Source organism: Penicillium paradoxum (genome assembly GCF_028828445.1).
Source record: "Penicillium paradoxum strain IBT 22861 chromosome Unknown utg000002l_segment0_segment0, whole genome shotgun sequence".
Classification (NCBI taxonomy): Eukaryota; Fungi; Ascomycota; class Eurotiomycetes; order Eurotiales; family Aspergillaceae; genus Penicillium; species Penicillium paradoxum.
In genome coordinates, this window is record NW_026643180.1 from 301,375 (window position 1) to 321,279 (window position 19,905).

General features: G+C 41.6%; 7 protein-coding genes across 7 annotated transcripts; 3 read left to right on the top strand and 4 right to left on the bottom strand.

The window, feature by feature from the left end:
• Positions 1 to 3: 3 nt before the first annotated feature.
• Positions 4 to 1,892, top strand: N7457_000113 (GMC family oxidoreductase; the record flags this gene model as incomplete). Its single annotated transcript, XM_057171181.1, has 3 exons — positions 4 to 1,540; positions 1,594 to 1,757; positions 1,812 to 1,892. The coding sequence occupies 3 exons, from the start codon at positions 4 to 6 to the stop codon at positions 1,890 to 1,892; spliced, it is 1,782 nt and encodes a 593-aa protein (XP_057035084.1).
• Positions 1,893 to 2,872: 980 nt separating this feature from the next.
• N7457_000114 (uncharacterized protein) lies at positions 2,873 to 3,249 on the bottom strand (the record flags this gene model as incomplete). The annotated part of the gene is made up of 2 exons (XM_057171182.1): positions 2,873 to 3,107; positions 3,242 to 3,249. 2 exons carry the CDS (start codon positions 3,247 to 3,249, stop codon positions 2,873 to 2,875), a joined length of 243 nt encoding a protein of 80 aa, XP_057035085.1.
• Positions 3,250 to 3,351: 102 nt separating this feature from the next.
• N7457_000115 (uncharacterized protein) lies at positions 3,352 to 4,259 on the top strand (the record flags this gene model as incomplete). Its single annotated transcript, XM_057171183.1, has 2 exons — positions 3,352 to 3,902; positions 3,965 to 4,259. The coding sequence occupies 2 exons, from the start codon at positions 3,352 to 3,354 to the stop codon at positions 4,257 to 4,259; spliced, it is 846 nt and encodes a 281-aa protein (XP_057035086.1).
• A 10-nt stretch (positions 4,260 to 4,269) lies between these two features.
• Positions 4,270 to 4,667, bottom strand: N7457_000116 (Zn(II)2Cys6 transcription factor domain-containing protein; the record flags this gene model as incomplete). The annotated part of the gene is made up of 2 exons (XM_057171184.1): positions 4,270 to 4,396; positions 4,465 to 4,667. 2 exons carry the CDS (start codon positions 4,665 to 4,667, stop codon positions 4,270 to 4,272), a joined length of 330 nt encoding a protein of 109 aa, XP_057035087.1.
• Positions 4,668 to 10,971: 6,304 nt separating this feature from the next.
• On the bottom strand, positions 10,972 to 11,530 carry N7457_000117 (uncharacterized protein; the record flags this gene model as incomplete). Its single annotated transcript, XM_057171185.1, has 2 exons — positions 10,972 to 11,193; positions 11,414 to 11,530. Coding segments are annotated over 2 exons (339 nt in total), but the record flags the coding sequence as incomplete, so codon positions are not given.
• A 1,262-nt stretch (positions 11,531 to 12,792) lies between these two features.
• Positions 12,793 to 13,842, top strand: N7457_000118 (uncharacterized protein; the record flags this gene model as incomplete). Its single annotated transcript, XM_057171186.1, has 1 exon — positions 12,793 to 13,842. One exon carries the CDS (start codon positions 12,793 to 12,795, stop codon positions 13,840 to 13,842), a length of 1,050 nt encoding a protein of 349 aa, XP_057035089.1.
• Positions 13,843 to 15,044: 1,202 nt separating this feature from the next.
• Positions 15,045 to 19,127, bottom strand: N7457_000119 (uncharacterized protein; the record flags this gene model as incomplete). Its single annotated transcript, XM_057171187.1, has 10 exons — positions 15,045 to 15,134; positions 15,197 to 15,748; positions 15,801 to 16,036; positions 16,084 to 16,481; positions 16,536 to 17,047; positions 17,105 to 17,207; positions 17,539 to 18,091; positions 18,147 to 18,226; positions 18,293 to 18,462; positions 18,516 to 19,127. 10 exons carry the CDS (start codon positions 19,125 to 19,127, stop codon positions 15,045 to 15,047), a joined length of 3,306 nt encoding a protein of 1,101 aa, XP_057035090.1.
• Between the last annotated feature and the right edge of the window lie 778 nt (positions 19,128 to 19,905).

The window sequence follows — 19,905 nt, forward strand, 5'->3', positions numbered from 1 at the left end:
GCAATGGCCTTTGTTTCCAACGGCTCTGAATACGACTTCATCATTGTCGGTGGTGGTACCGCCGGCAATGCAATTGCTGGTCGCCTTGCTGAGAACCCTGACGTCCGCATTCTGGTGGTCGAAGCGGGCATCCCCAACCCCGATCAAATCGAACAGATTACCACCCCGTCGAAAGCTTTCACTCTCCGTGGAAGCAAGTATGACTGGTCATACAAAACAACCATGATCAAGCGCGAGGACTACGAGCGCGTTGAAAAGCCCAACACTCGAGGAAAGGCCCTTGGTGGTAGTTCATGCGCCAACTATTTTACCTGGATTCCTGGCTCAAAACCTACCTTTGACGACTGGGAGGCCTTCGGTGGCCGCGACTGGAACTGGGATTCCTGCGTGGAGTACCTACGCAAGTGCGCGACCTACCACGACGATGAAAAGGTGTATCCGGCCGACCTGAACAAGATTGGAACCGGAGGCCCTGTGCAGATTTCCCATGCCGACTTGGTGCCGGAGATAAAACCGTTACGTGATGCGCTCACTGAGGCCTGGGTTTCCAAAGGCCAACCGCTGACAGAGGACATCTACTCTGGTGAGATGAAGGGTCTCACCCACTGTGTCGACACCATTTACCAGGGAGAGCGCCAGGGTAGCTACCTTTACCTGAAGGACAAGCCTAACGTTACAATCCTCTATGGCGTCCGCTCGAAAAAGCTGATCATCGATCATGCCACGCGTGTCTGCTTCGGTGTCACTGTGATAAGCGATAATCTTGACCAGGAGATTAGCGTCTACGCCAGCCGAGAAGTTATCTTGTCTCAGGGTGTCTTTGAGACTCCTAAACTTCTCATGCTCAGCGGCATCGGCCCAGCAGCGGAATTTGCCAAACACGGAATCACGCCCATCGTGGAATCCCCTCATGTCGGCCAGCATCTTCTTGATCACCCAATCGTGCCTTTCGTTCTTCAGGTCAAGGATGGGTACAGTTTGGACGAGCATGTGCTCCGCCCCGGACCTACGAATGATAAAGCCTTGTCCACTTATCAGAATGACAAGACTGGTCCTGTGAGCTCCGGGTTCCTGGAACTCGTGGGCTTCCCTCGGATTGACGAACGTCTGGAGAACTACCCTGCCTACCGCGAGGCTAAGGCCGCCAACGGAGGACTTGATCCTTTTGGCCCAGCAGGCCAACCTCACTTTGAGCTGGACTTTGTTAGCCTGTTCAGCACCGCATTCCAATGGCATTTCCCTATGCCTGAAAAGGGTAGCTACATGACCATCATCGTTGATCTGCTGCGGCCTCTTTCCGAGGGTGAAGTTACTTTGAACAGCTCGAACGCACAGGTTCAGCCCAACATCAACCTCAACTTCTTTGGCAATGACTTGGACATCCTGGCGATGAGGGAGGGAGTGCGCTGGACATATGATCTTTTGACCAAGGGTGCTGGATTCAAGGACATTGTTGTCTCCGAATACCCCTGGAAGATGCCCCTTCATTCCGACGAAGATATGAACCGGGCTGTTCTGGATCGCAGCCAGACTGGATTCCGTATGATGACCCCTTCAAATTTTCCGAAACGAATTTAATAATTGACTTTCTAGATCCATGCGGTACGGCACGTCTGTCAAAGAGTATTCACCAGGGTGTTGTTGACTCAAAGTTGCGAGTTCATGGAGTGCGCAATCTGAGGATTGCAGATGCTTCTGTCATTCCTGTGATCCCTGATTGTCGTATTCAAAATTCAGTCTATATGATTGGCGAAAAGGTCAGTGCCAAGTTTCCGGGATTCCAGTACAAAGAAAGCTGACACGTCATTTAGGGCGCGGATATTATCAAGTCTGAGCACAAAGATCTCTACGAGGCCAAGAACATTCCTTACCTTATCTCTAGCAGGCTCTGATCCAGGGATTGCTCCGTGGTTTGATATTTATACTATGTCTAACAACATTATGCAGTCAGCTTGAGGTTTACTATATGTACTAATTGAACCAAATGGTTGGCGTTGATTTATTGAAGATAATAGTTCCAATCGTTGAAGAACCCCTTTCTCGAGAGTAGGCGCCTGGGAGTAGCGGTCTAAAACGTCCAAGCGTTTGGTCAGGTTGCGGTGGGCACAATCAATTCATGCAACAACCGTGTGATACAGATGTTCTCAGGTCACTTGACCCTGGTGAGATGTAATCTATAGTAAAATACTGTTGTAACAATGGTTTCACATACGAAGTACAGGGCATATCAATGGCTCCTTGCGACCAGCACTGGGAACCGCCGTGTGGTTAAAGAGACTTGATAATTCTCTGGGGCCGTGGAGAGGTAATCGGATCTGTAATCTACTCTGAAGAGTCCATTGTCTTCGACGAAAACACCCCAGTGCGAAGGGGCATAGCGGCCAGGGGTTGTCAACAGGAAGGGTCAAAAACGGTGTTTTTTCTATTACTGTGTAAAAGTGGGTTAGAGGCAACACAAATCCAAGACATAGTAAGCTGCCAAGGGCTCGGGCACTATTACCCCAATCAGATCTCCTGGCAAACGGTCCAAACGGGGCTATCAGGTGATCTTACACTATTCTCTATTGGCCCTAGGGATATATACCTAGGTTCAATGTAGACTAAAGCAGTTCACAGGGCGCTCGTGTTTTCCACCTTTTTTCAGGGGCTAGAAGTTTGTTCCTATATATGGCCATGCGCTCAAGGTGGTGCTGTTGCTTTTTACGCTGATCTATAATTTTGGCACCGGCAGCTCCACTATCTGCAATATGCTCGGTTTTCCCCGGATTTCGGCTATCGCAGCACTGCTAGTCGCGTCTCTATGCTGCTCTCGTGAGTTGAACTTCGCTTCTTTCTCCTTTCCCAGCACCTAGACTTATGTTGACTTATGTTGTCACCAGATGTCCTCGCTGTCAATTGCAGCTCGGTTCAGATCAATTCCGTGGCTGATGCTGACGAAGTTCGTCAAAACTGCCGACACATCACTGGCGATGTGACTATCGGTCCATTTTCTGGAAATGTCTCGGTTCACCACATCAATCTTGACGGCGTCGAAGTGATCAACGGCCTTCTCACTGAACCCAATTTGGACTGGGGCGAATATCAGATCCAGCCCTATTACACGCTGTCTAGTTCATCTCTGAAGAAAGCTCACAGAATCGTACTTGGAACCAGTTACTCTCGAATAACGAACATCACCTTTCCAAATCTCGCATCCGTCTATATGCTTACTATAGGGGACGATGCGCTAGATCTCACCTACTTAGACATCACGAGCCTGGATTCTCCACACTATTTCTCGGGGGTTCCCCAAATATTGAGACGCTTCAGCACACAAGCCTGCGCAACACGTCAATTCTGAATATTAAGCCGATGAAGATCGCCTCGCTCGATAGTTTAACTGATAATCCGATCAATATAACCAATGCGAGGATTGAAGGCCCATTCCCAAACATCAGAAACGTTGCCATTGGATTCACAGTTTCGAGTGCGCTCTCAATCTCTACTGTTCCCTCTATCACACTAGGAGGCTCTTCGACAACAGAAATGACAATCAGGGAACTCACACTCTCTGGTGATATTACAGAGCTTAAGCGTAGCAAACAGGTTCAGACACTGAGGGTTGATACTCTAGTGTTAGGATACAACCTTTCTACCACTGAACTAGACATTCCGTTCGATGATCTCCGCTATCTAGACGCCGGTCACGAATGGATGACACGTCCTCTCAAAAGTATCACACTCCCGCCCAGTGCCGTAAATTGGACAGGTGGCTTCGAACTCTACATCACCAATGCCCCCGATCTAAACCTGAGCTCGGCATACGGTTCCGACAAGCAAGGCAAAACCATTCAAACTTGGTACTGGCCAACGAATATCTCGTCCATTGCTCTTAATAATGTCAATGTAGGGAATGGATTTTTGTACGTATTGCTCCTTCAGTTACAGCCATGGAATGGTCATGAAAACTTACCCCAAGGAACAGTGATGCCTTTGTCGCCCAGCAAAACGGCTCGTCAAACAGCCAACCTGCTCCTTCTGTCTTGAACTATTTTAGTGTAACTCCATCACGCAACTCTACTGCTTTTGATTGTACACCTTTCATTGAGCTCCAGAGGATGGGTCGTTTGACGAGCGGGACCGACAATTTCCATTGCGACAACTCGACATCTACGACATCTACTAGCAACGCTATTCCTATTCATGGACCAAGCTCTCTCACCATTCTCGGTGTTGTAATGGGAATTGGCATCTGGGTACTGGCACCAAGTCTTTCCTAGGTGGCGTGTGTTAGATGTTACCGGGGTCTGGGTTATACTTGCAATCATCTGCGCGCTGGGTGGCATGAATGGAAAGAGTATGCTTTTCAGATGCTGTGGGTGTTTTCTCTCCTTTCTCAAGATCTTCCAAACCAGTCCTTAAATTTTGTATCATACTATGAGAAAAATAAGCTGCTTGCTCAACCCTCTTTCCGATGGAACCCACCTATCCCGCCACGCCTCAGCCTGAATTTTAGAAGCATAGATACAAACAGTAATGCGCTTCACGTAGCCGCCGCATGCTGGCGTAACTCTATCGCATCTTCTCTTGCGTGCTCGACACTCTTCGCATGCAAGGGTAGCACGATGACGGGTTGTTTTTCTCTTGGGTGTGCCATCACATTCAGTACCTTTTCGTTTGGTGTTCATGGTTAGGTCTGAATATAATTGGTTGCGGGGAAGAGGCGGGAACACGGCGGATGTACCTTACGGATTTACTTATTCTAATTATTTCTTTAGTATTAGAAAGACTACACTAGAACTATATATTATAAATATATATTCCTACCACTTAAACATATAAGTTTTCTAACCCTACCAATTATAGCATTATTTTATAAGAAATTTTATATTCTATTAAGTAATTAATATATTACTAGACCTTAAATACTAATAAATAAGGATATTTTATTAAGTTTAACTTACTATACTACTAAATATTAAAGTCTTTCTTAATATGACCAAAATAAGGAAAAATTATAGTGGTCAATTTAGATAAGTAAGGCACTTTATATAGAGAATTATGCAAAAGTTGTTACGAGCCAGATCTTTAATGAAAGAGTGCAATTCAACGAAAAATACTAAGACAGAGAAAGAAAGGAAAAGAGGAAAGGAAACTCACTATCGCCGAGTTTTAGAGAGTCTTTAAGTTACAAACTTCACAAACCTCGGACCTACTCTGCGATAGTTAAAATCACGTGACTCAGTTTCCTATCCACGATCGTCATATACTCCCCTATCTAAATTACATTTAGTCTCTAAATGCTAGCTTATCGTTATCTTTATAATCCTATAATAACTTCTCGCCTTCTATAGCTTTAATCTAGTAGTATAGACGTACTAAGGGTCCGGGCTTTATAGGATATTTTTTATAGAATTCCTTAACCTTTTCCGGTACGTTTTTTAGATTACCTACTAGATACTACTATAGGTCTATATTATATCCTACCTACTCTACCTAATACTAAAGCTTCCTATAATATATATAAGTATCTAAGATCTTACTAACTTCCTATTCGTTAGTTTTATTTATCGTAATAGGTAGTATTAGATCTTTATATTACCCTTATAATAGCTTAGTTTTCGACGCTTTATATAGTTTATTAGGATAGAAAATAGGGTATATCTTTATCGATCCTAGGAGATCTAACTTATATAAATTCCTAACTTTCTTTATAATTATATATAGTCTACTTATAAAGTAAGATAACTTCTAACTTAGTCTATTAGGTAACTAATCCTTTATTATAATAAAAACTCGATCTTCTACCCTAAAATCCTCTTCTTAACGATATTTATTTACTTATTAGATCTAGAGTTTCTAGGACTTATTAATCTACTTCTTCGTCTCGGACTATATATCTTATAGTTATAAAAGTATATTTACTATACCTCGTTTATTAGTAGAGATATACTTAGGATCTTTTTAGTTAAAGGTTATTATAGGCTTATACCCCCTCTCTATAAAGAATAGAGATTTCTTAGTAATATCTTATAGTAGAATAGATACTATAAAATTAATTATAGGTAGAACCTCTAACTAATTATCTTAATTTAGTTCTATATATAGATAAAAATACTAAGCTATATACTAATTTATAATCTTACTCTAGCTATTAGTTTAGGGATAGTATATAGTTAATAGTTTTCTCTTAATTCTTAGTATTTAATAGAACTCTATCTAGAACTTAGAGATAAACTATCTATCTTAATCTAATATAATAGTCTTTAGTATTCCTAAAATATAAATAACGTAGTCTATAAAGAGTTAGGCTATCTACTATATATTTATATTTTTATAATAAGAAATTAAGATTAGTCGTTTACTTAGATAGTCTACGACTATAAATACTATATTAAAGTTATATTAATCTTTTAGAAATAATAAAATCTATTAAAATATATTACTAGAGTTAATTAGGGATAGGTAAAGGATAGAGAAGTCTAGGTATTTTATTCTTTTATAACTTTATCTTTTTATAAATTAGATAGTTATTTACGTATTATTATATATTATTAGCCTATCTAGACTAATAATAATAAGCGGAGACTAGCTTCTTTATCTTCTTAACGCCTAGATAGGCGACTAAAGACTAGTAATAGACTTTATCTAATAACTAAATATATAGATCCTCCTAATTAAGTACTTCTAACTTATTATTAAATAGTAAAAGTCTTTCCTCTAACTACTAGTAAAGATTCTCTCCTTTTTATACCTTTTATCTTAACTCTTTAAGATCTATATCTATATAGTTTATTTATTTTATATAGTTAACGATCTCTTTTATAGCTATCTATATTAGCGCTAACGAGGTAAGATAGATATCTTCCTTAAGATAATTATAAGGAAGTAGAATAACGAACTTACTTCTATCTTTATATAGTATATCCTTCCTTAAGAGAGCGTTAGCGATAACGTTTCGCTTCTTAGGACGATATTTAATTACGAAATAGAATTAAGAGAGGAATTCACTCTATTAAATCTATTATTAATTTAGATATCTTACTATTATAAAATACTCTAGGAACTAATAGTCCGTAAGGATTCCGAAACGATTCCCTTAAGTAAGACCTTCTAACTCTACGCGCTACTCCTATAAGGTTTATATAATTATAAGTAACTCTTTATTATATACTTTATAGTTAAATTCCGCGGACTATATTAACTTTAAGAAGAAGATAATAGAATACTAGAAACTATCTTTATAATATTATATTAAGATACCTCCGAGGATATTATTAGAGGTATTAGTCTCGATTTAGGTAGATTACGCTAGATTATAGTACTATAAGATTAGAGCCGTTATTAGTAGCTTCTTTAGTTTATTAAAAGCTTCTTTATATAGCGGTATCTATTTAAACTAAATATCTTATCTAGTTAGATAGTAAAGAGGCTTTATAACCTTACTATATTTTAGAATAAATCTTCGGTAAAAATTAGAGAAACTAAGGAAAGACTAAATCCCTTTAATAGTAGTAGGGATTTTCTAGTCTTTTATAACGCTAATCTTTTCTAGATTAATTTTAATTCCTTTAATACTAATAATAAAGCCTAAGAACTTAGTTTTCTAGACTCTAAACTCGTACTTATATAGTACTACTTAAAGTCCTACTTTTTAGAGGCGATTTAATATCTCCTATATATACTTCCGGTAGTTCTTAAGATTTTTACTATAGATTAGAATATTATTAATAAATACTATAGTATATTTATCTAAATATTTATATAGTATATTATTTATAAACCTCTAAAAAGTTATAGGTCTATTAGTTAACCTAAACGGTATTACCTTATATTTAAAAGATCTATAACGAGTTCGGAATATAATTAGTTCCTTAGTAGCTCGAGTTAGATAGATCTAATAGAACCTTTATTAGATATTAAGCTTTATAAAAAACTTTATCTTACTAATTTATTATAATATCTTATTAATTAGAGATAATAGGTAATAGTCTTTCTTTATAATACTATTTAGTTTCCTAAAGTCTATATAGAAATATAAACCTCTACTAAGTTTCTTCGCTATTAGTATTAGAGATATATATAGAGATAAACTAGATATAATAAAGCCTTTATTAAGATTTTCTATAATATATTTCTTTACTACTTATAATTCCTTAATAGAAAGTTTATAAAGTAGATAGTATCTAGATCTAGCCTTTTCTTCTAGGATTATATTATAATCTATACTTAGACAATAGGAAGGAAGTTTATTAGATTATCTCTTCGAAAATATAGATACTAGATTATAGTACTCCTTTAGTAGTTTTTAGAGAATCTTAGAGATTTTAAGATTATCGTCCTTCTCTATTCTAGTAGCTTTCTTTTTTATATTAAAAGTACGATCTAAGTCGTTAAGAGAGGTTAGAAAGATTTCGATATCCTTTATACCTATTTATCGTCGGACTTTATACCTATTAAATATAGATCTACTAATTATATAAATATTAATAGTAGTTAATACTAATAGTTCTAGTTCCTTCCTTCTCTCTAATTAGGAAGTAGACTATTTAGTAGCTCTCTTTTTAATATCTTTATCGAGTAATCTATCTCTCCGATCTATATCTATCTAATAAATTTAGTCGAGGTTCCTATCCGGCTAAAGGATAATCTTTAGTATTAGTACTATAATCTTACTTACTACTTTATTAAAGATAGATCTCTCTTTAGACTAGATTATCTAATATCGCTTATAATCTAGTAGGATATTATATATAACGAACTATATTCTCCCGAGAATTATATTATACTATCTAAGATTAGCTATAAGTATTAGGGCTTAATATAAAACCCTCCTATTAACGATAAAAGAGAGAAAGGTAATATATATAATAGGCGTTATAAGTTTTCTATTAAAATCTTTTACTAGATATTCCTTTAGTAACTATTTAACTTAGATTCTAAAATACTTACCTAATAGTAGGATTATTATTTTATTTATAAATATATAACTATTAGCTCCTATATTATCTAGAGTAGAAATATAAAAAGATTATTTATTATATATTAATTATATATTAAAAACTAAATTATTCCTAAGACTATTTATTAGCTTCTATAAATTTAATAAATAAAGTAATATAGTATTACCGCTTAGGAGGGAGACTTATCCTAAATATAAGCTTTTCCCTAGTTAGTATCTAATTTAAGAGCTTCGATCTTATTAGTAATAGGTATAACCTTTATAGTAGTTATAGCTAGGTTTACCTTCTTTTTTAGATATTTACGAGTTATATATCCTTACTTTTTATAATAGAAATATTATCCTTCCTTTATTAACGTCTCTCGCTTAGTAGCGGTTATTAATCCGGTTATAATAGTACTCGATTTTCGCTTAATATAGGTTCCCTAAGACTAAGTAGCTATAATAGTCGTAGTATTTTTACTTCCGGTAGTTAAAATTCTAGTTTAGTTCGACTTAGCTTCCTATTATAAATTAATTTTATATAATATACTTTAATAATACTAAGTAAAGGTTTTAAATAGTATATTATCTAAGTTAACTATCTATATAACTTATCCTTAAAGAAGGTAAGGAAGCTTTAAGTATAAATTACGCTTCTTATTTTCTTTTATAATAATAGTTTCCTCTACTAACTATATAAATTCTATAAGGAAATTAATAAAACTCTCCTTAGGCTTTATCTTAAGCTTATAGTATATAGTATATACCTCCGCTTATCGATTTAGGTTTATAAATACGCTTTATAGATAGTTAATTATATTATTTATATTAGTATAAGGGTTTATAGAGTTAGTATTTATCTAAGGAGTAATATATAGCTAAGCCTTTCCTTTATAGCGACTCTATATATAGAGTTTATAGTAGATAGGTAAGGGATAATAATCTATATTAGCTTTTAGTTTTTAATAGATAATAGTTTCCTAAGTCTTAAATTAGACTTTCTTTCTATTACTAAGTATTAAAGCGTTAGATATCTTAGTAGTCTTATAAGTAGAAGTCTCTATAGTTAATATACTCTACTATATATTAATAAGATAAAAGATAAAGTCTCTTTATTTATAGATAGTAAGGTCTCTATAAGTAATAGCTTTATCTTATTTCTATATTACTTATTCTAAGCGGAGCTTTAGGTTAATCTTATCGGCTTAGAGGAAAGAAACTTTCTTTTTAAGTTATTTATATACCCTCGCTAGTTCTATAAAGTGATCCTTAGTAGGAGTCCTCTATAGATATATATATATAAAGGAACCTTCTCTAATATTACCTTCCTCTTCTTTAGTGTCTTTAAGTTAGATCGTATTATTAATCGGGGTTATCGGTTAAGGAATATTCTCCTCTTTAGGTTCTTTATTAGAGTTATTTATAGTAGCTTATTACTTACTACGATCTTCGGTTCGTTAGGTACCTACTATCTTAATAAGTAGATCTAGTTTTTAGTCGGGGTTCGGGATCTAATCGGGATTAAAGGTTAGTACTAAAAGGCGGAAAGTAGAGATAAGGCGGAGCCGGGATTAATTATAATAATAATCCGTATAGCTATACCGTCTTAAGAAATTAAAGAGTGGTCTTAGTATTATGTTACGAGCTAGATCTTTAATGAAAGAGTGTAATTTAACGAAAAATACTAAGACAGAGAAAGAAAGGAAAAGAGGAAAGGAAACTCACTATCGCCGAGTTTTGGAGAGTCTTTGAGTTGCAAACTTCACAAACCTCGGACCCACTCTGCGACAGTCAAAATCACGTGACTCAGTTTCCTGTCCACGATCGTCACAAAAGTTAGGTCTAATTGGGTTTTTATTAGGTTATCCGGTGAACCTAACGTTAGGTCCGGTGTGGGCCCGGGTCGGGGGGTTTGGCACCGGACCTAACCTGGGTCCGGTGCCGGGTCGGGATATTCGACCTAATTCCGGTGCGTGCGGAAGTCTACATATATCCTATAAGCGATCATCTTATAATTAATCGTTTAAAGATCCTTTATCTACCGACCTTATATCTCCGTGCAATCGTGTAAGGGGATATTCACTATCCATCTTATCTATACCATTCATCCGTCTCGAATTAGTACTTTTGCTTAGTATAGGACCACTCGCCGGCTGTGTAGAGTATGCATCCTTCGCACTACCAAATAGGGATAGGAAAGCAGCCTTATAGATAGGCCGGAGTATTAGCGCGTATGAGTTTGTAATAGTAAGCGCGGGCTCGGTAATACTCTAGAAGGCAGCCTAAATCATAGAGTAGGAAAGATCGTTAAAATCAACTATTATGAGAACACGGATTCGGATAATAGTAATAGACGAAATACTACACTTACATTAGTATTTAAAAGTGAGGTATAATAAAAGGTAACACTTATAAGATACCTAAGCTAAAGATACTAACTAAGGCTATCTTAGTTACTATAGTTATCTATAATTACTAGATAAAGCGAACCGGCAACGCTATAATTATTATATCCGTGATAAGATTAAACGCGCTAATTATCGAGAATACGATATTCTGACTCGTATAATAACTGGGTAATAATAGATTCCAGTTCTTCGTAAAAGGCCTATATATTAAAAAGACTTAGAGCATACTCCTAAGCTAGTAGGCACCCGTATACCCTATACACCCCTATATCAGGATGCGAAATTCCCTAGACACGAAGATTCGTAGGTAAAAGGCAAGATAAGAGAGTTTAGCGAGAACTATAGCGTTATAATAAACGATCTAGTAGACAGTGCTGAAGAGACTGGGAGTTATAATCATCCGATCTCCCAGCATATAAGGTTGATTACCCAGACCCATTTTTTTCTGGATTGAACGTCAGCGCCGCTGGCATGTATACCTAGGTAGTCTGCCGTCTCTTCGAGTGATATTCTCAAGGAGTTCCTCTACTGGTCCCACAGTCTGAGAAAGTATCTCACTGCATCACATCTTCCGAGGAATTGTCTTGAAGATATAGGCTGGAGAATTGGGGGTTTAGACCTCACAGCCCGGAACCGCAGTATCTTATACCACCGATCCTTGTACAGAGTATTCGGGAGGTGATTGTCACAAAATGTGCTGGGCTCCTTCAGCCCCGTCGCGTTCAATAACGGGGGCGGAATGTGTATGGAAGAGATGAGGTCTACGCCAGTAATGCTACCTGGCCCATCAAGGACTTGCGGAGTGTTGCTGGCATCACCCAACCCACATGCAGAGTTCCACTTAACCGGACTCTCATAGTAAGAATTGACTATCTTGGATAGTTGAGCCTTTAGCTCGCATACTGTGAACCATAGGCTTTCCATATTGTTGGGTCCTAACAGGCACAGGTGCGTATAGTTCGGCCTATTGCCCATTGCATAGCAAATCTGTCTGCCTTCTAGATGCATGGTCTAGGCCTTCACGGGTGTGCCTGGATGTAGACTCTCAGTTGGCTCGTATTTAGCCAATGAGGAAAAGAGTGCTAAGGCTAATTCCTGCGCATGACTAAAGTCGCCTATGAAGACGTCCGAGGCTATCAAATGGCTGGATAATCACTTTTTTCCCATCCGCACAGCCCTAAGATGACTCTTCAGCCAACCTCTGTGTCGATGCTCATTGGTTTCCGACCTCGGACATCTCTCATTCAATACTTTGGCTGCTTTAGTGCTGTCTGGATTCTATTCTGGGGGTCTGCGCCACGCGATTGGGACAGACCAGACTAGGATACTTCCGTGGCTCAACGTGCAAGTCTGACGCAATTAATACAACTACTTCTGCTCCAGATGCCACGAAGTAATCAAATAGAACCCCTTCCCCCCAGCAGTAAATCTCAATCGACCATCTCGAAATTCTATGAATCTATGATGCCTTCCCGATATTCCCATGTCACAACTGCGCCCACGGCTCCTTTATCTGAGATCATCGGACTCGCGCCGGAGAAAGAGCCATGGTGTGTCGGCTACGCTCATTCACAAGGCCATCGATATCACGCCCGCACAAATGTGCACGGTCGCCGCTTGGCATTGATGCTACTCAACGAGGGTACCAAAGAACTTCAAGCCGCTCGGAACATCGATGACCTGCTGGAAGATATTGCACCACATGTTTTATGCACTAGGTTCCACCAGAACCAAGCTTCAGATCTCATACAGCGTTGGAAAACACAAGTCAGTGCATATCTCGATTCGCAGGTTGCTCCCGCATATACACGGCCAGTGAAAACATCATCTCGAATGATGCCGGACTCTGCCGAGGCGGATATGGAGGAGAGAATTGCCGTTGTTCAGCAACAACTATGTGAGCCTAAGAGAGGCATCAGGCGACTGACGGCTGCTCAATCTAGCCCACCGATCGCTGCGAACCTTCGCCGTGATGAGGGTAGAAATACAAGAGCAGTCGTCAATTCTGGCAGGGGAAGCGAATCGAGCGAAAATGCTCCAGTACCTCGCGTTCGCGAATCATCGAGAAGGGATGTGACAGAATCTTCTACCAATCAGTCAGCAGGCACCGTACCTCGACCAGCCCTGTCCCAAGCCAGTCGTCAAACAAGCGCTGCTTCTATTTCGAGCCCACGACCAGTGATCATACCAACTGTGACTCGCATATTTGGTAGAACGGGTAGCATGGCCAGTGGGGATGAAACATCCCAGCTCAATCGCCGTGAGATTGAAGGAGAATGTGGTATTTGTTTGTGTGATTTCCATCCTTCGCAAGCCAAGGACCGGGATGAAGAAGAAAGCGACGACAGTGGCGATGACGACGATAAGAAGAATGATTATGAATCTCTTGAAGAGCTGGTTTGGTGCAAGGCTCGCTGTGGAGTCAATTTCCACAAGCAATGCATCGACCAATGGCTAGGAACAGCTCCTGTTGCCACATGCCCAGCATGTAGGAGTGATTGGAAACACTGAATGGTTATGACATGATTTCCTTTATAAATTGGCACTTATGATATCTGTTATCGTTTAGTGAACTAGACACGAATCAATGAATTTCCTGTTTCTCGGTGTGATCAGGTGTAGGGGAATTCTCTCGATCGAATCAATATCAAGTCATACCCGAGGAAGAGAAGGAGAGAATAGCAATATAGTAAGGTATTGTTTGACTACTGCTGCGAGATGGTGGATGATGGGGAAAAGAAGAAGGAAAGATGCAGTGCTGGAGACACTGGGAGTCATGGTCATCTGATCTCTCAACACAGACTCACTGCGGACAGTCGTAGCCCTTCATGCGAAGTAGACCGGACAGGCAAGCCGGGTCAATTCCCGCCTACGCCAGTTGACCAAAATTGAACGTCGCACCGAGTTGAATTGCTGGGAAGACTCTATCTCCATTTTAGTCTGGAAGCCGGGCTAGCGATGGTACTAAGCAGGAGGATAGCGTCCTGGGTCCAGGGGACTACCTCGGATGGAGTATGCGTGCTGCAAACGATCAATTTCCCCCAGGAACTCCTGGTGCCCTAGATGTACTAGATCTTCATCCGAATGGGCGAGGAGAAAATCCGGAAAGGTACAGGCCGCTCGGAGGGAATGGGATGATTTCATGCTTATAGGTCCCGTTACTTTCACGGCGCTTCATCTACTGCTATATTGGCGGGTTTGATGGGCCTCTATCATTGGCCTGCCACCACTATCAGAGATGAGGAATAGTGCACTGAAGATTGATTCTTGGCTTTGGGAAAAAAAAAAAAAAAAGATATCCTAATTGTACATTTTCAGCACTCTGCCTCGATCCATGCGCCATGAAATCCATCGCCCCAGATATGCAAACCTCTCGCCAAATGAATTCGCAAAGCGAGAAACAAAAGCTGGGCGGTAGAAATAAAACAAAGAAAACGCCTATGCTCGTGGGAGCATGCAAGGAGATTGTAGAAAAGAATGAACCAATATGTGCTGATCTCCTAGACCATCATACGCGCCCATGCGATAAACGCCAACCAGAGGATTTCTAGCTGTAAAATGCAGATCCATAACCCGATGTGAGATAAAGGAAGAAGAGAGACCGTGGATCAAGATATTAATGCATAGATGAACAGGCAAAAGAAAGGGATATACCACTGCAAGGAAAGGCAGTTTATGGGTATTAGTCGGAAAGGAATTGTCTGGGTTGGGCTTTAAAGAGGGTCATGACGGAAAGTGCAGTTGTCGCCTTTGCGACATTTGCCTTCAGCCCAGAATCTGCAGGCGACAAGTCCCACCTTGTACTGTTTCGAGAAAGTTAGCTAAACTGCGGATTATAGAATGCGAGACTCGCCAGTGTACTTACAGGCTTGGGGTCATTGGCGCCGACTCTGGTCCGTTTGGAACGGCTCCATTCAGAATTAGGGTTGTCGTCATAATAAGCGCCATCGCGGCCTCGTTTGCGCTCTGCGTCTTCATAATCGTAGCCTTGCTGCTGGAACGGCGCACCGACAAGCGGATTGTGTGCACCGAATGGCGCGAACATGGCGCCTAGGTTGGGTGGCATTGGGGATTGCGATTGCTGGGGGAAAGCAGGCGGCGTCTGCATGTGCTTCATGACGTTCAAGATCGCATTGAAGTCAATTCCTTGAGGCTGGGATGTAGGGATCGGAGGAGGCGGGGGAGCCTGGGACTGAGGTTGTTGACGGAACATGTTGATCGTCCTCTCGAGATCAGGCATTGCCGCGGGTTGCGTCGATTGCGGCGGTGGGACTGCCTGCGCCTGTCCAGGTACACCCTGGATGATCTTAAGCAGATTGGAGATGTCGAACCCACTGTCCCCGGGAGTAGGTTGCTGCGTCTGTTGGGGAGCGGCAGGCTTAGGGTTGATGTAGGAGTAGTATCGTTCTTGACGAGCCTGCGTTATCCTTGTTAGTCCTGCGTATTGACACTACAGAAGTATAACTTACCTTAACGCTGTCAGGCAACTCTCCGAAAGGCACGATGTCGGTAACAACCTCATCGGGATCAGGGGTGGGTGGCTCTTTGGGTGTGTCAGGCATGTCGGCAGGAGAAGTATAGAAGACCATAAGGGTAGTGGATTCCCGATGTTCTTGGGCCTCCCGTTCGGGACTCGTTGGCAGCTGAGGACCACCGCGTTTGACGAAACTGCCGTGTTTCGGTTCGTCGAATCCGAAATCGATCACTATGATTGTCAATTGGTATTCAGATTAAGATGGGCGAATAACTTACTTGAGATAGTGTAATCATCTTGGAATACAGTCTCGCGGATAACACCGAGATCTTCTTCTTCCAGTTCGTCCAAATCTTTGTGAAGCTTGAGGACACTACCTTCACCTTTAACGTCTCCTAGTCCACGCAATGACCCATCGCCAGGACCCAATTCTTCATCGGGATCATGGGTGAACAGTCGAATTTCGGTAAGAGCATCATCTGCCTTCCAGGTCACACGAAGTTTACGGCGTTCTTCTTTGCGTAATCGCTTTTTGCGTTCCATTTCCGTCTCAGGTGGCTGATCTTCGGTAGGCTTAGGGCTTGGGGCTTGCTTCGGTTTGTTCAAGTCGGCCATGAGATCACCAAAAGAAAAGGTTGGTTTCGGAGCTGGTGTCTTCTCCTTTTCTGGGGCAGCACTGTTCAAGGGGTCAATACGAATAATTGGAAAAACTCTCTTGAGAAGTACATACTTAGGCTTTGCGGCAGCGGCAGCGGCAGCTCTATCCGCATTTGTGGTTCCGGGTCTCTTTGACGCTGAGCTTAGAGTTCCAAAGAGACTTGTTGGCTTGGGGGCCACGATGGTAGCCTTGGGGCGCAGGGCTGCAGCACCAGAGGGCTTAGTAGCCTGGGCTCCTTTCGCCGGCCCATTGCCTGTAGGTACAACTTTACTCGTATCCTTTAAGGCAGTGGTGACCGCCATTCGTTTGGTCCCATGTTGAAGATTACCCTCTACCTCACGGGGTCGCTTCAATCCAGCATCTCCCTTGGGCTGAGTTGCTGAAGGACCCTTTACAAGAGGCTCTTCTTTGACCGACTTTTCATTCTCCTGCTTGCGCTTCGTAGAGGCTGCGGCATTGTCTAGAATCTTCTGGGTAAGATCCTTGACCTGCTGTCCACCTTTTTTGAGAAACTTAGGCAGCAACTTGGAAAGATTGGTCTTTTGCATCATATCCTCTGTCAATGTCGAGAAATGCGAGAACAGCTTATCCTTTGTTAGTGTACTTCTTCCAACACAAAGGAGAACAAACAAGAAACTTACCTTCAGCAGATTAATTGTCAGTGTGCCGGCGAAATCAGCAGCCTGGAAACGGTCGACCAAGAAAGAATATAGGGCTGCCACAACCATAGGATGCTCTCCCAGCCTACAGAAATTAACAATTAGTCATTTGAGCAAAACAATTATATCGAAACGAAGTAGGTTCAAGTGTGTTCCCACAGACCAAAGGTGCATGTTTGAGGCAATTTCTAGACAGAATTGTTTTCCCTTTCAGTAAGTTTCAGAGATAGCTTCCTAAGGCATATCTGGGAATCATTATGATAGGGACTCTTTTGCTCCATTGGGTTCATGGGAATTCTTGTAAATGTGTCCAGCACGCGTATATAATCAAGCTTTGTCACCGGCAGACAGAGCAGTAGCTCTTTATTATAGCCGTGGCAACGCTGCATTACCAATGCTTCCAAGAATATTTATACGTGTTCTCCATAGCTTCAGGCTTTGTATCGCCATCATCGCCATATGGCAAAGGGGGGGGACTATAGGGCTGGGGAGGGGGAACATACTTCTCAACGATATTGGGATGGCCCATTTCCAAAGTTGTGGTCGCAATTTTGTCCATGGTGCGACGTTGTAAGATGACTTTCTCTTTGAGCTTTGCCTCCTTGTTGCTGTCGCCCTCATTTTCGGCCAGTTTCATCGCTTGAACTTGCTCCTTCCAGGCATCTCTCAATGCCTTGACAACATCTTTGTAAGCTACCATTGCATTCTTTACCTTCTCAGGACCAGGCCATTTATTTCTTGGTGACCAAACAGCTTGCAGAGTATCATAGTGAGCCGCAGCCTCAGGTTCAGTCGGACGGGTCGGAGGGATAGGAGACGGTTCGTCAGGCACTTCAATTTCAAGATCAGATTCGTCCGAACTTTCACTTTCTGATTTGGATGTAGTTTTCTTCGGGCCGATCTTCTTCATTTGTTGCTTTTTAGGGGCAACTTTTTGAGTCTGTATCACAACTTGCGGGATCATTAGACCTAGCGGAAGTTAGTGAGATTGCAATAATACTGCTTTTATATGTCCTCAACATACCTGTAGATGATAATGTTCGATGGCCAGTTGGTGTTGCTTGTGGTTGTACTGAGAGGTCATGCTGGTAGTAATTGAATAGCCTAGTTCTTTGTAGGCAAAAAATGAGACATTGCGTTTCAAAAGAATGAAACAGGGTGGAAACCTACTGTTCAGTGCCTGGTCTTTGGAAGTCTGAAGGAATTCCCTGGATAAAGGTGTTTGCCAAGGAAGATTGCTGTGGGTTGAAAGTCTGCGGTGTGGAGTTTAAGAACTGGGGGTTGATCGTGACACTGGGATCTGAATCAGGATAGTCATTGGTCAAATCGATCGTGTTTTGCTGTCTAGAATTAGAATCACGGTTACTTTGGGAAGCATGAAGGGGCGACTTACCAGCATTTCTGCAGAATAGCCTTGAGGTAGAGGGTACGGAGAGATTGAAGCCTGCGGTTGTTGCTGGGTCCGTTGCTGCAAGCCTTGTTGCGTGGGGGCTTCGGGGAAAGTCTCTGGAACCGGCATGTGTTGGTGTTGTGGATGGAAGTAATTTGCCTGGTAGGAAAACGATGGGAATGGCGAGGTATCGGATGCACTTAAAGAGCGAGAGTCAAATTGCATCTGTCTTGGTTGATATTGAGGAGCTTGCGGGTGAATCTGAAACTGGGGCGAAGCTCCATACCCTCGTTGCGGTGGCTGTTGCAGAGGGTTTGTTTGCTGCCAAGGCTGATGAATTGACGAGTAGATGCCATGGTTTGGTTCCGGTCGCGGTGCAAGCTCTCTTTGTTGCTGTTGAAAAACAGGATGGTCCCATCCAATACCAAGGGGTGTTGGCTGAGATGCAGAATCGTGTTGTTGTTGAGGTTGATGTTGAGGTTGAGGTTGGGATGAATGCTGAAGGTGTTGTTCAGGATCGGGATAGGCGGCATCAAGAGTGCTCCAGTATTCTGCAGGCAGTGCGGTGTTCCCATGGGGTAAACCCTGCATGGGGTTTTGAGCTGATTGCTCCATGATGACCGCCTCAGTCACCTCTTAGTCTTAGCTACTTTAGATTCAACGTAATCACGTGCGTCCGGTGGATCTAGGCAGTTTCTCACCGCCTTCTGGCTTTGTGACAGAAAAGTGGGGCTCAGCTCGGCGGGATCAATAATTTTTCCGGTGAGGAGAGAGATGATTGGTTGACTGGGTCACCGGAGCGGCAGAACAGGGGCCTGTAGAGCTTCGGCCTGAATAATTGATAAGGATTAGACAATTCAAATGGGTGATACGCCTAGCATGGACTTCAAGAGTTGCAGTATGAGTACTGTCGTACCTTAGCAAAGAAAAAGCAAAAGACGGTTTTTAGCTTCGGCTCCAAGTTGGATTAAAAGGATTGTGTGCCTCAGGCATCAATCTTGTTCCCCAGTACTGAGTGACGCGAGTGATGGCGTCGCCCTTGGCCTTGCAGCTTAATGACGAAGGCTCCGCAGTTGCGAATCCAACGTAGAAGTATAGTAAGATGGCCCAGATTTTCAGCTCCAGGGTCTCTCCTTGTGTCCTTGACTTTGTATCCTCCCTTCTGTCTTCTTGGACCGTTCCTGTTGTCCCAGCAAAGCTTTTCGCTCTCCTTTTTCGTTCTTAAGTTTTGTCCCAGAAGAAAGTCCTTGCGGAATCAGTAAAGGGAAAGGCTCTCATACGAAGGACCACTCTAGCGTCACAGCCATTCGCTTTACGAAAAAAAGAAGGGATTGGGGAAAGGTGTTGAGGGATGGTTAGAGTCGATGACTTGGGTCGAAGAAGAGAGCAAAAG